This window comes from Perna viridis, chromosome 15 (genome assembly GCF_037379345.1).
Source record: "Perna viridis isolate PV_CMFRI_1.1 ecotype Kerala chromosome 15, ASM3737934v1, whole genome shotgun sequence".
Classification (NCBI taxonomy): Eukaryota; Metazoa; Mollusca; class Bivalvia; order Mytilida; family Mytilidae; genus Perna; species Perna viridis.
The window spans coordinates 10,178,305-10,199,534 of NC_142459.1; the positions used below are offsets into that span (position 1 = coordinate 10,178,305).

Sequence of the window (21,230 nt, forward strand, 5' to 3'; positions counted from 1 at the left end):
CCCGACCCTGCCCACCTCTCCCTCTGCAGTGGCAATAAAAAATTATTGACCCCATTGTTCTTGTGTCCCATCCCTTTTTCATTTCGCCCCGTGCAGGTCCGGGTGTCAAAAGAATAGGCCTGCAGCAGCGCTAAGCTTGTCGTAAAAGGCGACTAAATAGTGCTCAGAAACCTAGCCGGGGGCTAGGCGCTCTGCCCACAGAGCAACTGGGAAGTGTGCCCCAGGTGGTGGAATGGGGTACCCCTGGCATGTTACATGCTGGGGTTGTCAGGCTATAATACGGAAAACCTGACCGCAAACCATAGTGGTGCACCGTGTTGGGAAAGATGCCATGTTCCTCGCACGTTAAAGAACCCTGCTGTGCTATTCGATAGGAGTAGGAACCTTTGCGTTCCGCCACAGGAGGCTAAATTGCCCGACCTTACCCATCCTCCCTTTTTCTAGTGGCAATCAAAATTTGTCGACCCTACTGTCCTTGTGTCCCATCCCGTTTTTCATTTCATTATCATTTCATGTTCATTTTATCATCCGTTTCATGTTCATCGCCTGAATATAGCTGAAATATTGCTGCTCGGACGTTAAACCCCAACAATTAATCAATCAATCTTTTTCATTTCATCATCATTTCATGTTCATCGTCTGAATATAGCTGAGATATTGCTGCTCGGATGTTAAGCCCCAACAAACAAACAAACTTTATTTTATTCAAGTCATTAATTAATGTTATCATCGGTCTTTTTCAACAAGTTTATTCGTTTCGTCGGAGTATGCTTTTGTTTTATTAAATAACTTATTTCTTGACAATGGTTATTCATTAGAAAATAGTTCATGATGCTGAAAGTCATACGGCAATTTATGAACCAGTTGGTCGCCCCAATAAATTATTTGGGTCGAAAGGTAGATGAGGTCAATTGAATGTTTTTTTTTTTCTTTTTTTTTGGGGGGGGGGGGCGATCAACCGTTCCTGTTAACTATTAGATGAATCGATTGTCAAAATCGGTTCGTGTTCATTACTACACACGACTGGGACTATGGAAATTGTATTAATGTATGGTTATTCGATATGGATCATTTCAGAGAATGTCGACAAAGTTCGATTCCAGTCACAGGGTCACTATATAAATAGTTTCTTCTCTTATAGTTTACGGTTGTTTACTTTTTCTGTTTATCTATGAAACCTTCACTTTACTTTTTCAACTAACTTGGAAAACGTTATGTTATATATCAACTGTGACGTCGTCTTTAAATAGAACAACGCCAGTTTTGTACAGTTTGACGATGTGTCGTCAATGATGTACACATGACCGCTGCTGACATGTTATCTGGCCTCTTAAAACAGTACATGTTTTGACGTTAGGGCAGATAATAAACAAAAAGTGTTTAAATGCATATGCAAAGACGGTGTTATTTCAATAAAGTATGAAATAAAAACGAATACCGACATTGGAATAAGAATATAAGTAATTAAACATTGAAAGAGTAATCAAGGGAACCAAGGTTATAGCGGTAATCAAAAGAATGTAATCCAGGGAAATATTGCTGCTCGGACGTTAAACCAACAAACAACAACGATTTTTGTGTAGTTTGTTTTATCTTAACTGTTTTCTTCATTTCTTTTAGAGATTTTGTTTCTTTTTTTTTTCGGCAACAATGATAAGTGTGTTAAGTGTAGGGTTTTATAAGAATCAGGCACAAAATCGAAAAAAAATCAGAAACATCCATGTAAAAAATACCTATATCAAAATACGTTTATTAATTAACTCAGAGATACCATCTTCATTTGATCCCTGCATCACTGGATCTGATAAAATATTTTTCAATAGAATGATAGAAAAATATCGTTTATGAGTTATCTGCCCTTGAAATTATTCATTATTATTTCATTTCAATGAAATAATAACTCATTTAGCCAAAATGGTAAGGACAATCTTGTCTTTTTTCCTTGATTTTTATAACGCAAACAATCAAATTTAATTTTAAAATGGTGAGTTTTTTTATACCATATTTTACTCATCGCCTGATTCTTACAGAGACATTTAAGAGGTATATTTATCACATCATCACATTAGTATGAAAATATTTTATGAGTATATTATGCAATGAACACAATATTGAAAATGATTATTTCTTCCTCGATTTATTCTACAATCGCATAAAACCCCAACGACATATATATAATATGATGACTTTTGATTCAAAATCTGTGACAACATTCCTTCAGCACCTGCAAATGGATTTTTTCATATCAAAAGTCATACGTTATGATAGAGCTTACCGTTACTACGCGCTGGACTCCTTACGGTTAGGCTTCTGGAACTGGGTTATGTTGTTACAATATTGAAGATTGATTGACTGTTGGGGTTTAACGCCCGAGAGTTTCAGACAATGAACATGAAGTGGATGGTAAAATGAACATGACATGAAAAATGGGATCGGACACAAGGAAAATGGGGTCGAGAAATTTTGAGTGCCACTGAAAATAGGGAGAGTTGGGTAGGATCGGGCAATTAAGTCTCCTGTGGCGGACCCAATGGTTCCTACGGCGGAAAAATACCACAGTAGGGTTCTTTAACGTGCGAGGAACGTGGGAACTTTTCCCAACACGGTTCACCACTATGGTTTGTGGTCAGGTTTTCCGTATTATAGCCTGATAACCCCAGCATGTAACACCCCAGGGTGTACCCCATTCCACCATCTGAGGCACACATCCCAGTAGCTCTGTAGGCAGAGCGCCTAGCCCCCAGCTAGGTTCCTAGGCTCTATTGAGTCGCCTTTTACGATAAGCTTAGCGCTGCTTCAGGCGTATTCTTTTGACACCCGGACCTGCACGGGGCACATTATTGATGTCATCACTACTGAAGTTTTATGGTCGTCACCATGAACTCGTGGATCTGTACGGTGTATACATGTACATCTGCACCATGAAAACAGATTGATTGATTGATTGATTGTTGTTGTTTATTGCCGTTTCGGCGACCAGGGCCATATCACGGCAAGAACATTTAATGCAAGGAAAACAGATAGATTTGTTTAACATGTCATAGTTTTCCTTTCCTCTACCCCGGAATTGCTTTTTTATGAGAACTCGGCTGGTGTTACTAGAAAAAAGCAGAGGTTAAATACCCTACTGTTGCGCCTTGCCCATGCTCCCATGAGTCCGAGTTGTTCATTAACTTTTGTTACTCTGTATGCTTTATTTTATTTACTTTATATTCTTTGTTGTGTTTGTCTGATTTTTATTTCTTGAGATTTGTCCCTGGAATTACATTATTTTTATTTCCGCTAGTATCTTGGTTCCCTGGATTACTCTTTTGTAACTTTACTATAGCAACGGACTTATGATATAGCTTGGCGGTAGTTTATTGAAATGACTTTTTCACAGACGGTAATCTTCCAACATATTAAATAACATTAAAAGGAAAAATTTAAGTACGTCAATTACAGGACATTTCTATTTTATTTAGGTTAAGACAGAACAAACAAGACGTTACACGGAAAAGAACTAAAGCACTAGCTATATGAACACACAGCGGAGGTAATACCAGGTGCTCCGGAAGGGTAAGCATGTCCTCCACAGCAAGAGAACAAAATCGCTCACTCTAGCGATGTCTCTGGTCAAAATTCACTAGTTGATATTTGTTGTTCAACAACTTTTTTTGTGTGTAAAATTTGGAGAACATGTGTTGTAAATAGCATTTTTTCTGTTTTTTTAACAAGCTTTTCTACCGAATTAAGTTTGTTTGTTTGTTGGGGTTTAACGTCCGAGCAGCAATATTTCAGCTATAATCAGACAATGAACATGAAATGGATGATAAAATGAACATGAAATGATAAAAAAAGGATGGGTCCTAAAGATCTATATAAATTTAATAAAATTGAGGTATCAGCACCCCAATCGGTACTGGACACCATTTCTAAAATATCTAGTGCCTTAAGACACCTAGATTCAAGTAATTTGATATGGGGAAGAAAAGAAAGTTTACTATCAAAAAGCAATCCAAGAAATTTTGTTTCTTCTACTATTTTGATTTTATTACCATAAAGAAAGAGATCTGGGTCCGGATGCAGCTTTCGCTTTCGACAAAAGTGCATACCAACAGTTTTAGATGTAGAAAACTTAAACCCGTATTCCAAAGCCCATTTCTCAATTCTTCTGAGGGAAAGCGGTAACTGCCCCTCATTATCACTCATATTCCGTCCCCTGTAGCAGATCAAAAAGTCATCTACATACAAGGAACCGCCAATATTGTCCCTCAAAACCTGGACCAAACTATTAATCCCAATACTGAAGAGAGCGACAGAAAGAACACCTCCCCGAGGAACTCCCACTTCCCGCTCCTTCTCCCCAGAAAAAGTCGAATCCACCCTCACACCAAAATGACGATCTGACAAAAAACCAGACAAGAACAGAGGAAGTCCTCCCCCCCAACCCCATATCAAATACATCCTTCAAAACACCATACTTCCACGTCGTGCCATAGGCCCCCTCTAAATCGAAGAAGACCGACAGAACACGTTCATCCCTAGCAAATGGACCTCTGATCAGCGCCCCAAACCGGACCAAATGCCGGTGTTAAAAGAATAGGCCTGCAACAGCGCTAAGCTTGTCGTATAAGGCGACTAAATAGTGCTCAGAACCTTAGCCGGGTGCTCTGCCCACAGAGAAACTGGGATGTGTGCCCCAGGTGGTGGAATGGGGTAACCCTGGCGTGTTACATGCTGGGGTTGTCAGGCTATAATACGGAAAACCTGACCGCAAACCATAGTGGTGCACCGTGTTGGGAAAGATGCCACGTTCCTCGCACGTTAAAGAACCTGAAAACGACCACTCCCGCACAAGTCATCATGAACCCGCCATGCAAACTCCGAAAGCACGAGAGGATCACAAATGCCCAAACCAACAGAAGAACACGACCCATTGCCCGAATGAAGGAACGCCGAAGATCCGTCACCAAATATGCACAACTCCTCCTGCCGAATGACCCCCTCAACCCCCCTACCTTTATCATTCGCATGACCACCTCCCCACAAAGGACCACGAGCACCAAAGCCACCCAAAATAACAAACGGCCTGGGCAACTGTCCAACCAAATCAACTAACCTACCTCTGCACAAAACCGAACTTGGGGGAATGTAAACGGAACAAACGCCTATGGCTCCATCAAGGGACAACCGAACGGCCACTGCCTGCAGACCGGCAGCCAAAGGAACCGAACTATGTACCACTCTGTCCCCAACAAAAACGGGAGATCCACCAGCAGCCCGCCCACCTGCCCCAGCAAATGCACCACACATTGTACATCCCCTCACGGAAATTTGATCCGCTTCCCCCAAACGAGTCTCCCGGAGACACAATGCAACAGGCAAAATAGACCGAACAAGAAGAGTTAATTCCAAAATACTAGCCTCCAAACCTCGACAATTCCATTCAAGTAATTTGGCCACTTCTATGGGCGACGAATGGGGGACACCTTCTCCGACTTGGATCCGCGACCACGACTCGATGACCCTCCAGCACGAGTGCCACCACCAAGGCCAATTCGAATCGACTGAGCGCGACTGAACATGAAATTGATGATCAAATGAACATGAAATGATGATGAAAAAGGGATGGGACACAAGGACAATGGGGTCGACAAATTTTGATTGCCACTGGAAATAGGGAGAAGTGGGTTCGGTCGGGCAATTCAACCTCCTGTGGCGGAGCCCTATGGTTCCTACTCCGGGAGAATACCACAGTAGGGTTCATTAACGTACGAGAAACGTGGCATCTTTCAAACACGGTGCATCACTATGGTTTGCAGTCAGGTTTTCCGTATTATAGCCTGACAACCCCAGCATGTTACAGGCCAGGGGTACCCTATTCCACCACCTGGGGCACACATCCTAGTTGCTCTGTGGGCAGAGCGCCCTAGCCCCCGGCTAGGGTTCTGAGAACTATTTAGTCGTCTTTTACGACAAGTTTAGCGCTGCTGCAGGCCTATTCTTTTAACACCCGGACCTGCACAGGGGCAAATGATAAATGAAGAAGGCGGTGGCTCATGGGTCAATCGAGTAGTACGCTGTCTATGCGCCATTGATTGATACGCTCTGTTCGAGTTTGTCGTCTCTGGAATCCCTGATGCTATCTGCTGGAAATCCGTAGAGTCCTAGCATCGCCCGTATTTGCACTCGGTGGCGGGTGGGAAGCAGAGACGATGATTGATTGATTGATTGTTACCTTTTAATGCCGTTTCGGCGACTAGGGCCATATCACGCCAAGAACATTGAATGAAATGGAAATATTAAAAGCAAGATCAAAGTCTCTTCATAAAATAATGAAATTAAAACAAGTAGCTATTTACATATAAAAAGGTACATAAAAGGTGAACTTAAGACATAAAATACTAATAGAAACATAAATTCGATAAAACATTTAAAATATTGAAAAACTAAGGAAGGTATCCAATTTAGAATTTATCAAATAAACCGATGTCCCGCAAGAAATCGATAATGTTTTTAGATGAAACGGTCTAGAACAAATCAAACATATTGGCGCAGTCAAAATAATTTTGCCTGGTGTTGGCAAAATCCACACAATCTAGAAGAACATGTTTGATAGAGAAAGGGCAATCACATGGGATACACTCAGGTGGAGGATCAGCAACAAGCAAATGGCCATGTGTAAATCTAGAATGTCCAATGCGGCATCTAGTCATGACCACTTGCTCTTTGCGATTGCCCGACCCGGATTGATGAACGCCTAGATCGGGTTTTATGGAATTGAGTTTGTTGTGTTGAAGACCGTCCCATCGGTCCTGCCACATCTTTAAGATATATTTCCTTATTGAAGGTTTAAAATCGGTGTATGGCAAACTAACGTCCTTTATTATTTCATTTAATGCCTTTTTGGCAACCCTGTCTACAACTGAATTCCCCTGAATACCAACATGACTGGGTACCCAGAGAAAAACAATCTCTTTATCAAATTCCCGAAGTCGATGAATAAAATACAAAATTTGTAAAATAAGAGTGTTTTTCAGTTTGTGATTCTTAATTGCCGAAAGACAGCTCAAAGAGTCTGAACAAATAATAAACTGTGACAGATTAGATTGAGTAATCAATTTAAGTGCTAACAATATGGCTCGAGCTTCAGCTGTGAATATGGAAGCGCTCGATGGCAACCGTTCAGTTACAGTTCTGTCACCATGGACAGCAGCACATGCAACGCTATCGCCATCTTTTGAGCCATCTGTATACACCGTTAAAAAATCTGGATAATTTGCTTTAATATCAGAAAATTTTTGTTGTAAAAATAAAGGATTGGTATCGGACTTTTTATATTCACGCAGATCAAAAATGAAAGAAGGGTGTGGAAGCTCCCATGAGGGCATTTCGAAGTAACAACAGGTGTCACTGCATTGGTCTCCAGATGAATTGCTCCCAAATGAGGTTTTATTCGAATTCCAAAAGGAGGGGTTTTGCTTTCATGTTTTCGATAAATGTCGACATAAATAGGATTAATGACACAGTCGTAGGCAGGGCTATCTGGGTAGGCCATAAGTTTACTTACATATTGAAGACCTAATTTCAAACGTCTGTCTCCAATGGAGGGTTCGTTTGCCTCGGCATAAAGGCTCTCAATAGGAGAGGTTCTGAAGGCACCGAGGCAAAGTCGCAACCCCTGGTGGTGAACAGCGTCTAAAATTTTGAGGTAAGATTTTTTGGCGGAACCATAAACAATAGATCCATAATCAAGTTTAGACCTAACCAAAGATCTATATAAATTTAATAAAATTGAGGTATCAGTACCCCAATCGGTACTGGACACCATTTTTAAAATATCTAGTGCCTTAAGACACCTAGATTTAAGTAATTTGATATGGGGAAGAAAACAACGTGTACTATCAAAAAGTAATCCAAGGAATTTTGTTTCTTCTACTATTTTGATTTTATTACCATAAAGAAAGAGATCTGGGTCCGGATGCAGCTTTCGCTTTCGACAAAAGTGCATACCAACAGTTTTAGATGTAGAAAACTTAAACCCATTCTCCAAAGCCCATTTCTCAATTCTTTTGAGGCAAGGTTGTAACTGCCTTTCAATATTACTCATATTTTGTCCCCTGTAGCAGATCAAAAAGTTGTCTACACACAAGGAACCGTCAATATTGTCCTTCAAAACTTGGGCTAAACTATTAATTTTAATACTGAAGAGAGTGACAGAAAGAATACTTCCCTGAGGAACTCCCATTTCCTGTTCCTTCTCCTCAGAAAAAGTCGAATTTACCCTCACATTGAAATGACGATCTGACAAAAAATTAGACAAGAACAGAGGAAGTCTTCCTTTCAACCCCATATCAAATATATCTTTTAAAATACCATATTTCCACGTCGTGTCATAGGCTTTTTCTAAATCGAAAAAGACCGACACAACATGTTCATTTTTAGCAAATGCATTTCTGATGAGCGTTTCAAACCGGACTAAATGGTCAAGAGTACTTCTGCCTTGCCTAAAACCACACTGAATATTAGTGAGTAAGTTGTGCTTCTCAAGGAACCACACAAGGCGATCATTGACCATTCGTTCCATTGTCTTGCAGACGCAGCTTGTCAATGCGATCGGGCGATAATTTGAAGGATCCGTATGATCTTTTCCTGGTTTTGGAATAGGGACTACTGAAGCCGTTTTCCAGATGAACGGAACGTTACCAGAAGTCCATATCTCGTTCATTAACGCAAGAAGTGTATGTAGAGATGGATCAGGAAGATGTTTCAAAAGTTGATAGTGAATATTATCTAGCCCACTAGCTGTATCGTGGCCTTTAGCCAGTGACGATTTTAGTTCCTCTATAGAAAATTGAGAGTTGTAGGATTCAGCATTATTTGACTTGAAGTTTAATTTTGTCTTTTCTGCAGATGATTTAATTTTTTGAAAATCCGGTTTGTAGTTAGTTGAGGACGAATGTTTAGCGAATGTTTCAGCTAGCTTATTGGCGATATCTTTTTCGGTGGTTAGAGTGGTATTACCAAATTTAAGGTGTTTCACTGAAGAATTCGAATTTTTTCCTTTTACTTTTCTAATAAAATTCCATACTTTATTGAGGGGAGTGAGAGATTTAATACTAGAAACAAAATTTTTCCAAGAGGTTCGTCTGGCTTGTTTACATGTACGTCGAGCTTTTGCTCGAAATATTCGGAAGTTTGACAGATTTGCTGGTGTAGGATTTTTGTCAAACCGGCGATGGGCCTTGTTGGGTTCTTCGATCGCTTTGTCGCACTCATCAGTAAACCATGGTTTACTAGGCCTTTTTGGATTTGTCGAGGTTTTAGGTATTGTTTTATTAGCAATTGATGTCAGTCTTTCATTAAATAATAAAATGGGATCTTCAACATCCTTCATCGCTTCTAATCGTAATTCTTCAAGACAGTGGGCTTCAAATGAAGCCCAATCTGCTTTTTCAACTTTAAAACGAGGTTGACGTTCCTCCGTTTTGGAGGATAAATGCTCCAAAATATTTGGAAAATGATCACTCCCGCACAAGTCATCATGAACTCGCCATGTAAACTCTGAAAGTACGAGAGGATCACAAATGCTTAAATCAATAGAAGAATACGATCCATTGCCTGAATGAAGGAACGTTGAAGATCCGTCATTAAATATGCACAAGTCTTCTTGCTGAAGTTGCTCCTCAACTTTTTTACCTTTATCATTCGTATGATTACTTCCCCATAAAGGATTATGAGCATTAAAGTCACCCAAAATAATAAATGGTTTGGGCAACTGTTTAACCAAATCAACTAATTTATTTCTGCACAAAATTAAATTTGGGGGAATGTAAATGGAACAAACGGTTATGGTTTTATCAAGGGATAACCGAACGGCCACTGCTTGTAGATCGGTAGTTAAAGGAACTGAACTATGTATTACTCTGTCCCTAATAAAAATGGTAGATCCACCAGCAGCTCGTTCATTAGCCTCAGCAAATGTACTATACATTGTATATCCTTTTACGGAAATTTGATCCGTTTTTTTTAAATGAGTCTCCTGGAGACATAATGCAACTGGTAAAATAGACTGAACAAGAAGAGTTAATTCCAAAATATTAGCCTTTAAACCTCGACAATTCCATTGAAGTAATTTGGCCATTTTTATGGGTGACGAATGGGGGATATTTTCTCTGACTTGGATCCGCGACCACGACTCGATGACCTTCTAGTACGATTGCCACCATTAAGGTCAATTCGAATTGACTGAGCGCGCTGCTCTTTGTATTTTTTCAAGGCAACAGGATCTGTTTGGTCAATCTGATCAAGGTCGGGACCCAGCCAGTTTTCACCTGGACATAGTCCATGATCTGTTGTTTCCATGTCAGACTCGGAATCCGAGTCCGACACCACAGGCGACACAATCTGTCGCCTAGACTTGGATTTCTCCAAGTCCTCCACACGGAAATTCCCCAACTTTTTTGGGGGTTGGACATTCTTCTGTTGAGATTTGGAAGACGATGACTGTTGTGATGATGGAGATGATTTTGAAGATGATCCGGAATTTTGGGATGACTGAGTATGGGAACATTGGTGAGATTTCTTAGCTCTGGCCTTTTTAATTTCCTCTAAACATTTTTCGGATGGTTTCATTATTTTGGTGGGTACCTCAGTGGGCAGTTTGGCAAGACCATTGATATCCTCTTTCCAACTCATGATCGTCTGCACCTCAACAGTCGAAGACAGACATGCACGCTTTGCAACACTAGCATAAGATGTTTTGCCAGATGCAAGAAAATTGTTGGAAAGGGACCACTTCTGGCGAGCTTCACTATATGAAATTTTGTTTTCAGTTTTTATCTTTAAAATATCTTTTTCTTTCTTATAAAGAGGGCAATCTTTAGATGATGACATGTGAGCTTCCTCAAAGTTTCTGCATTTCAGATCGTTTTTGCAGTCGATTCCCTCGTGTCCTTCAGAGCATCGGAAACAAAACAGTTTTCCTCTACACTGGCCCTTTCCATGCCCAGACTTCTGGCATTTAAAACACCGAAATGGGTCAGGAATATACAGACTGACAGCTGTCCTGTATGGACCAATGTAGACATGAGATGGCACTGAAGTGGAACTAAATGTTAACAGGATTGTCCTCATTGGTGTGGTTGCATCTGCACGTCGAGAAGTAAACCTTTTCACTGACTTAACGCCTTGTGATTTCAGTTCCTCACAGATCTCTTCATCAGTCAAGGCGTCGAGGTCTCGACCTCGGCATTTAAGGACACCCTGTGACTGATTTAGTGACTTGTGTGCAGATGAAACCACATCAAGGTCACCAATCCTGGTTAATTTTAACAAATTTGATGATTGGCCAGGTCTGAAACATTCAATTAAAATTCCTGATCTTATTTTCTTTGTATCTTTAACATCACCAGCTACACCCTTGATAGTTTTCTGTATTAAAAAAGGAGAAAGGTCATTAACATTTTTGTCTTTATCTTTTGCAGAAATTACAATAAATCTTGGCCAGTTTTTATCACTTTCGTCAGAAGAATTGCAGACATCACTTTTTCGTTTTTTTGAATAAGAAACATTGGACTCCCCGTTGTTTTTTGTCGCCATGTTAAGTTTTTATCAGTTTCATCGTCTCTGTTCCCCACCCGCCACCGAGTGCCAACACGGGCGATGCTAGGACTCTACGGATTTCCAGCATCAGGGATTCCAGAGACGACATACTCGAACAGAGCGTATCTATCAATGGCGCGTAGATGGCATACTACTCGATTGACCCATGAGCCACTGCCTTCTTCATTTGCCATTTGTAAGCTTTTGAAAATCTCAGAAACATTGGATTAAACAAAATGCCATCACTAAAGCAGGTGGACAAATGAAGGGCATGGCGTGACCAGCCGATTGATCGAACCGGGTCCATCCGATCTCCCGTTTAGATGACCTAAGAGCCGAGTGGCATATACAGCCTTATCCTCGATCATCCAGCCATCGATGACAATGGGGGTTACGTCACGACTGGAGTCTAGATACGACCTTCATCCACTAGGACCTCCTCGCCCACCAATAACTCACGGGTTGCAACTCACGGCAAACAAGTAGGTGAACCCACTTTTTATTTTAAACACCGGGCACACACGGTCGATATTCGGATCGCTTTAGTCTGGCCTCTAACCTTTGACCTTTCCAGCATGGGTAACCCTACCAGGAGAAAAAACTCCAGCTGGCATAGTTCTTAGGATCACTGAGGCACGCAAGCCCCCCTACCACGACAAGGATAGCGATCCACAGGGGGGCAGAGACGATGAAACTGATAAAAACTTAACATGGCGACAAAAAACAACGGGGAGTCCAATGTTTCTTATTAAAAATACCGAAAAGGGGATGTCTGCAATTCTTCTGACGAAAGTGATAAAAACTGGCCAAGATTTATTGTAATTTCTGCAAAAGATAAAGACAAAAATGTTAATGACCTTTCTCCTTTTTTAATACAGAAAACTATCAAGGGTGTAGCTGGTGATGTTAAAGATACAAAGAAAATAAGACCAGGAATTTTAATTGAATGCCTCAGACCTGGCCAATCATCAAATTTGTTAAAATTAACCAGGATTGGTGACCTTGATGTGGTTTTATCTGCACACAAGTCACTAAATCAGTCACAGGGTGTCCTTAAATACCGAGGTCAAGACCTCAACGCTTTGACTGATGAAGAAATCTGTGAGGAACTGAAATCACAAAGCGTTAAGTCAGTGAAAAGGTTTACTTCTCGACGTGCAGATGCAACCACGCCAATGAGAACAAGCCTGTTAACATTTAGTTCAACTTCAGTGACATCTCATGTCTACATTGGTCCATACAGGACAGCTGTCAGTCTGTATATTTCTAACCCACTTCGGTGTTTTAAATGCCAGAAGTCTGGGCATGGAAAAGGCCAGTGTAGAGGAAAACTGTTTTGTTTCCGATGCTCTAAAGAAGGACACGAGGGAATCGACTACAAAAAAGATCTGAAATGCAGAAACTGTGAGGAAGCTCACATGTCATCATCTAAAGATTGCCCTCTTTATAAAAAAGAAAAAGATATTTTAAAGCTAAAAACTGAAAACAAAATTTCATATAGTGAAGCTCGCCTGAAGTGGTCCCTTTAAAACAATGTTCTTGCATCTGGCAAAACATCTTGTGCTAGTGTTGCAAAGCGTGCTTGTCTGTCATTGACTATTGAGGTGCAGGCGATCATGAGTTGGAAAGAGGATATCAATGGTCTTGCCAAACTGCCCACTGAGGTATCCACCAAAATAATGAAACCATCCAAAAAATGTTTAGAGGAAATTAAAAAGGCCAGAGCTAAAAAATCTCACCAATGTTCCCAGACTCAGTCATCCCAAAATTCCGGATCATCTTCAAAATCATCTCCATCATCACAACAGTCATCGTCTTTCAAATCTCAACAGAAGAATGTCCAACCCCCAAACCAATTTGGGAATTTCCGTGTGGAGGACGTGGAGAAATCAAAGTCTAGGCGACAAATTGTGTCGGCTGTGGTGTCGGACTCGGATTCCGAGTCTGACGTGGAAACAACAGATCATGGACTTTGTCCAGGTGAAAACTGGCTGGGTCCCGACCTTGATCAGATTGACCAAACAGATCCTGTTGCCATGAAAAAATACAAGGAGCAGCGCGCTCAGTCAATTCGAATTGACCTTAATGGTGGCAATCGTACTAGAAGGTCATCGAGTCGTTGTCGCGGATCCAAGTCAGAGAAAATATCCCCCATTCGTTACCCATAAAAAATGGCCAAATTAGTTCAATGGAATTGTCGAGGTTTAAAGGCTAATATTTTGGAATTAACTCTTCTTGTTCAATCTATTTTACCAGTTGCATTATGTCTCCGGGAGACTCATTTAAAAGAAACGGATAAAAGTTCCGTAAAAGGATATACAATGTATAGTACATTTGCTGAGGCAAATGAACGAGCTGCTGGTGGATCTACCATTTTTATTAGGGACAGAGTAATACATAGTTCAGTTCCTTTAACTACCGATCTACAAGCAGTGAACGTTCGGTTATCCCTTGATAAAACCATAACCGTTTGTTCCATTTACATTCCCCTAAATTCAATTTTGTGCAGAAATAAATTAGTTGATTTAGTTAAACAGTTGCCCAAATCATTTATTAGTTTGGGTGACTTTAATGCTCATAATCCTTTATGGGGAAGTAATCATACGAATGATAAAGGTAAAAAAGTTGAGGAGCTCCTTCAGCACGAAGATTTGTGCATATTTAATGACGGATCTTCAACGTTCCTTCATTCAGGCAATGGATATTATTCTTCTATTGATTTAAGCATTTGTGATCCTCTTGTACTTTCAGAGTTTACATTGCGAGTTCATGATGACTTGTGCGGGAGTGATCATTTTCCAATTATTTTGGAGCATTTATCCTCCAAAACGGAGGAACGTCAACCTCGTTTTAAACTTGAGAAAGCAGATTGGGCTTCATGTGAAGCCCACTGTCTTGAAGAATTACGATAAGAAACGATGAAGGATGTTGAAGATCCCATTTTATTATTTAATGAAAGACTGACATCAATTGCTAATAAAACAATACCTAAAATCTCGACAAATCCAAAAAGGCCTAGTAAACTATGGTTTACTGATGAGTGCGACAAAGCGATCGAAGAACGCAACAAGGCCCATCGCCGGTTTGACAAACATCCTACACTAGCAAATCTGTCAAACTTCCGAATATTTCGAGCAAAAGCTCGACGTACATGTAAACAAAGGAGACATGTTTTGTTTCTAGTATTAAATCTCACACTCCCCTCAATACAGTATGGAATTTTATTAGAAAAGTAGAAGAAAAAAATTCGAATTCTTCAGTGAAACACCTTAAAGTTGGTAATACCACTCTAACCACCGAAAAAGATATCGCCAATAAGCTAGCCGAAACTTTCGCTAAACATTCATCCTCAACTAACTACAAACCGGATTTTCATAAGATTAAATCATCTGCAGAAAAGACAAAATTAAACTTCAAATCAATTAATGTTGAATCCTACAACTCTCAATTTTCTATAGAGGAACTAAAATCGTCACTGGCTAAAGCCCACGATACAGCTAGTGGGCTAGATAATATTCACTATCAACTTTTGAAACATCTTCCTGATCCATCTCTACATACACTTCTTGCGTTAATGAAAGAGATATGGACTTCTGGTAACGTTCCGCCCATCTGGAAAACGGCTTCATTTGTCCCTATCCCAAAACCAGGAAAGGATCATACGGATCCTTCAAATTATCGCCCGATCGCATTGACAAGCTGCGTCTGCAAGACTATGGAACGAATGGTCAATGATCGCCTTGTGTGGTTCCTTGAGAAGCACAACTTACTCACTAATATTCAGTGTGGTTTTAGGCAAGGCAGAAGTACTCTTGACCATTTAGTCCGGTTTGAAACGCTCATCAGAAATGCATTTGCTAAAAAAGAACATGTTGTGTCGGTCTTTTTCGATTTAGAAAAAGCCTATGACACGACGTGGAAATATGGTATTTTAAAAGATATATTTGATATGGGGTTGAAAGGAAGACTTCCTCTGTTCTTGTCTAATTTTTTGTCAGATCGTCATTTTAATGTGAGGGTAAATTCGACTTTTTCTGAGGAGAAGGAACAGGAAATGGGTGTTCCTCAGTGAAGTATTCTTTCTGTCACTCTCTTCAGTATTAAAATTAATAGTTTAGCCCAAGTTTTGAAAGGACAATATTGACGGTTCCTTGTATGTAGACGACTTTTTGATCTGCTACAGGGGACAAAATATGAGTAATATTGAAAGGCAGTTACAACTTTGCCTCAAAAGAATTGAGCAATGGGCTTTGGAGAATGGGTTTAAGTTTTCTACATCTAAAACTGTTGGTATGCACTTTTGTCGAAAGCGAAAGCTGCATCCGGACCCAGATCTCTTTCTTTATGGTAATAAAATCAAAATAGTAGAAGAAACAAAATTCCTTGGATTACTTTTTGATAGTAAACTTTCTTTTCTTCCCCATATCAAATTACTTAAATCTAGGTGTCTTAAGGCACTAGATATTTTAAAAATGGTGTCCAGTACCGATTGGGGTGCTGATACCTCAATTTTATTAAATTTATATAGATCTTTGGTTAGGTCTAAACTTGATTATGGATCTATTGTTTATGGTTCCGCCAAAAAATCTTACCTTAAAATTTTAGACGCTGTTCACCACCAGGGGTTGCGACTTTGCCTTGGTGCCTTCAGAACCTCTCCTATTGAGAGCCTTTATGCCGAGGCAAATGAACCATCCCTTGGAGACAGACGTTTGAAATTAGGTCTTCAATATGTAAGTAAACTTATGGCCTACCCAGATAGCCCTGCCTACGACTGTGTCATTAATCCTATTTATGTCGACATTTATCGAAAACATGAAAGCAAAACCCCTCCTTTTGGAATTCGAATAAAACCACATTTGGAAGCAATTCATCTGGAGACCAATGCAGTGACACCTGTTGTTACTTCGAAATGCCCTCCATGGGAGCTTCCACACCCTTCTTTCATTTTTGATCTGCGTGAATATAAAAAGTCCGATACCAATCCTTTATTTTTACAACAAAAATTTTCTGAAATTAAAGCAAATTATCCGGATTTTTCGACGGTGTATACAGATGGCTCAAAAGATGGCGATAGCGTTACATGTGCTGCTGTCCATGGTGACAGAACTGTAACTGAACGGTTGCCATCGAGCGCTTCCATATTCACAGCTGAAGCTCGAGCCATATTGTTAGCACTTAAATTGATTACTCAATCTAATCTGTCACAGTTTATTATTTGTTCTGACTCTTTGAGCTGTCTTTTGGCAATTAAGAATCACAAACTGAAAAATACTCTTATTTTACAAATTTTATATTTTATTCATCGACTTCGGGAATTTGATAAAGAGATTGTTTTCCTATGGGTACCTAGTCATGTTGGTATTCAGGGGAATTCAGTTGTAGACAGGGTTGCCAAAAAGGCATTAAATGTAATAATAAAGGACGTTAGTTTGCCATACACCGATTTTAAACCTTTAATAAGGAAATATATTTTAAAGATGTGGCAGGACCGATGGGACGGTCTTGAACACAACAAACTCAATTCCATAAAACCAGATCTAGGCGTTCATCAATCCGGGTCGGGCAATCGCAAAGAGCAAGTGGTCATGACTAGATGCCGCATTGGACATTCTAGATTTACACATGGCCATTTGCTTGTTGGTGATCCTCCACCTGAGTGTATCCCATGTGATTGCCCTTTCTCTATCAAACATGTTCTTCTGGATTGTGTGGATTTTGCCAACACCAGGCAAAATTATTTTGACTGCGCCAATATGTTTGATTTGTTCAAGACCGTTTCATCTAAAAACATTATCGATTTCTTGCGGGACATCGGTTTATTTAATAAAATCTAAATTGGATACCTTCCATGATTTTTCAATATTTTAAATGTTTTATCGAAGTTATGTTTCTATATGTATTTTATGTCTTAGGTTCACCTTTTATGTACCTTTTTATATGTAAATAGCTGTTTGTTTTAATTTCATTATTTTATGAAGAGACTTTGATCTTGCTTTTAATATTTTCCTTGCATTAAATGTTCTTGCCGTGATATGGCCCTGGTCGCCGAAACGGCAATAAACAACAACAATCAATCAATCAATCAATCAACATTTTCTTTAGTACACCATTGAACTTTTCGCAAAGTCCATTACACATTGCATGATAAGGACTAGTGTGTAATTTACTTATTTGTAGTAATCTACATACCTCAAGCATCAATTCTGACATAAAGTTACTGCCTTGGTCTGTCAACAGCTCTCTAGCTATGCCAACCCTAGAAAATAGACTTATAAGAGCATTAGCAACGGTACTAGCCTCCTGATCTTTCAAAGGAATCGCTTCAGGGTATTTAGTTGCATAATCAACGCATACTAAAATGTAACGGTTTTTGCTATCAGTCATAGGCAAAGGGCCAACAAAATCAAGAGCAATTCGCTGGAATGGCTAATCAGAGGGGCTCGTGGTACTCTCCCCTTTGCTGTACCCATTTAACAATCGGGGCACGATCTACAGTATTCTGCTACTTCATTAAATATACCTGGCCAGAAGAAATGCTGCATAATTCGGTCTCTTGTCTTCTTATTCCCAAGATGTCCCGCTAACGGTAAATCATGTCCTAAAGAAAGAACTGTCTCTCTCAGCTGTCGTGGTAATACAATCTGATGTATAACTTCACCACTAGGCTTCGTATACACTCTATAAAGTAAATCTGAATTGTACATGAAATACGATTGTTGATCTTGATGATCGTCACAAACATATGATCTTACCTTATCTAAAGTCTCATCACTCTTCTGTAACTTAATCAGCTGTTTCCTGTCACAAACCTTAAAATCATTAGAAATATCTGAAAATTCTATAGGTTGTGATATGGGTGTATCACCACTAAGCCTAACTGTAGTCTCATCTATATTCCTATCTTCTTCAACCTGCTTCTTTCTTTGAGACCGAGTCTCAACTGCATGACATGGAATCTTATCCTCTGAAACAAAAACATTTTCACCTCTGGTCTCTGGTACTTCTTCAATACTAAGTGGTACTGAGATATTCACCAAGTTACCAACTATCAAATCTGCGAACGGTGTATCTAAAATCAATGCTTTAACATCGCCTGAAATATAAAGGGTTGAAACGTTAATGCACACCTCTGGACACTGCTTCACTGTACCGTCTGCTAAACATATGTCTCTATTATGACCTGTATAATGATCTGAGCTAGTAAATTTACTATGAACAAATACAGTAGAACACCCAGTATCTCTTAAAACAGAGATTTTATCACTGTTAATCTTACCCTCAACTATATCGAGACCATGTACCTGCACTTTGTCTCCATGACATGAAACACCCGGTAACTTAACGGTTATACCACTGATATAGTCATCCACTGTATGACCCTGCTGTGTTTGTATGCATAAACCAAACTTACTTTGCTTATTCGTGCTCTCTTTGGACTTGTTTGCTCTTGAAGAACAATTTGGTGCTATATGACCTACCTTCTTACAAATAAAGCAAGTTCTAGTCTCTTGTCGTCTTCCTTTCTGTTGAAAAGTCTTACCTTGATGCTTTGCCTGATCTGTATTTATTCTCATATATGATTGTGGTTTAGAACTAACATGTTCGATTTTATGGGCTTGCTGAAATACCTCTGCTTTTTCTATCAACTCGTCAACAGTTTTCGGTTTCTGCTCCTTAATCCAAAGTTTGAGCTCTTGACTACAACTTACCATCAACTGTTCTCTTGTTACTAAATCAATAAATTTACTAAAGTCAGTACCTATCTCTTCGCGTTCCAGCCAGTGCCTAAGAAAACCTACTAATCTGACGGCATACTCCTTGAATGATTCATCAGAAGATTGCCGGGCACTTCTGAACTTCTCCCTGTATGTCTCAGCAGTGAGCTCATATCTAGATAAAATAGCAGTCTTAATTTGACCATAATCTCTACTGTCCTCTTCTGACAATCTAGAAAACGCTTCTAAAGCTTTCCCACAAAGTAAAGGGACTAATCTAAGGGCCCATTCTGGCTTGGGTATTTTGTGTAGGGTTATTAACTTCTCAAATGACTTCAAAAATATATCTGGGTCTTGATTTTCCTGAAACTTCGGAAGTTTTGATTTCAAATGTGAACTTGTCTGAGGTTGTGCTACACCCTGAGATAATTCTTTCTCTCTAAGTTCTAGCTCTTTTAACTTTACCTCCCTCTCCATCTCAGCCCTTCTCATCTCTCTTTCGGCTGCCCTCTCTTCCCTTTCTGTCGCCTGCATGTTTCTCAACAATTCTAGGCATACCTCTACTTTTTCACCCTTCTCTAACAACTCTGTAACCCATGTTGGCAGACCACCGGTTGCCATACTATATAATACAAAATACAAAAATCAAAAATCAAATAAAAAAAAAAATTCCAACAAATATAAAATAACACAAATATGTGTCAGAATAACACTCTCTGTCTATCTCTGACAGTTAATCTAATATGACAAATGACACAGTGACAATCCCACCGCTGCCACCATTGTAAAGAAGTAAGTTCTTTGGATTGTCAAGTGGCCAATGTCACATAAAACAAAAAAATGGACTTTGTGCTCCAAAAATAATAAATTCCTAGCTTTCCAACGGTTTTTTTTTTAATCACCGACATTACTTCACCGACTCTAGGCGTTATTACACCATCTCGGGAACATCAGGTTGATAACCATTTTATCACCGACAGGTCGACGCTTCTAGCTATGTGCAAGACGCACACCAAAACCGGGTCTAAAAACCCCTGAGTATTGTAAACATTAGCCTAGGGATATCCATGTCCTGAATTGACAATTATAATTCCCCACTGCTACTTTACCAAACTCAATGCTTCACTCAATGACCATGTGCCGACTGATATAAAACTCACCTGTTAAATTTCTATACGTGTACAATCTCGTGATTTCACAAAAGGTCTACTTGATTCGATTTACCGGTGTTAGTGGTATTTAAAGCTAGGATAGTTTAAATAGTCCTGTATGGAAAAAATATAAACGACAATTAACTGGAGTTTGTTACAAATGTCCCTTTCCTAAAGACTAAAGAACATTTAGTCCAACCAAAACACAAACTTCAGAAAAATTCTGTAAGAAATATATATAAAATCACAATACAAAATGTACATGAATATCATAATAAAAAAATTCTGTAACACTCAGGGGTTGTCTAAACGTCATCACATCTTGATAACACATCTGCAACAATATTCGTCTTGCCTGCAATGTAACAAATATTATATTTAAATTCCTGAAGTATCAAACTCCAACGTAGTAACCGTTGGTTGGTAGTTTTCATTCTCTGTAACCACTGTAAAGGAGCGTGATCTGTATTAATAGTAAACTCTTTACCCTCAAGGAAATTTCTCAATGTTTTTACCGCCCAAATGATAGCAAAGCACTCTTTCTCTACCACTGCATAGTTGCATTCAGATCCGGAAAGTTTCTTGCTGATAAACATGATTGGATGTCTCCCATCGTCAAACTCTTGTTCAAGCACAGCACCTAGACCCTTTCCTGATGCATCAGTCTGCAAAATAAACTTTTTAGAAAAATCTGGACTCCGCAATACAGAGTCACTACAAATACAATCTTTCAGTTTGTCAAAAGCTTTTTGTGTTGTGTCTGACCATTTAACTT

At 39.5% G+C, this 21,230-nt stretch overlaps 2 protein-coding genes across 2 annotated transcripts in view; one reads left to right on the forward strand and one right to left on the reverse strand.

The window, feature by feature from the left end:
* LOC148596872 (uncharacterized) overlaps window positions 1-21,230 on the forward strand; it is a 416,353-nt gene that overhangs the window by 326,481 nt on the left and 68,642 nt on the right. The gene's annotated exons all lie outside the window — the stretch shown is intronic.
* Window positions 17,668-19,977, reverse strand: LOC148596881 (uncharacterized). Its single transcript, XM_088564264.1, has 2 exons — window positions 18,110-19,977; window positions 17,668-17,942 (listed from the first exon to the last, which is right to left on the reverse strand). The coding sequence occupies exons 1-2, from the start codon at window positions 19,923-19,925 to the stop codon at window positions 17,668-17,670; spliced, it is 2,091 nt and encodes a 696-aa protein (XP_088420390.1). The 5' UTR covers window positions 19,926-19,977.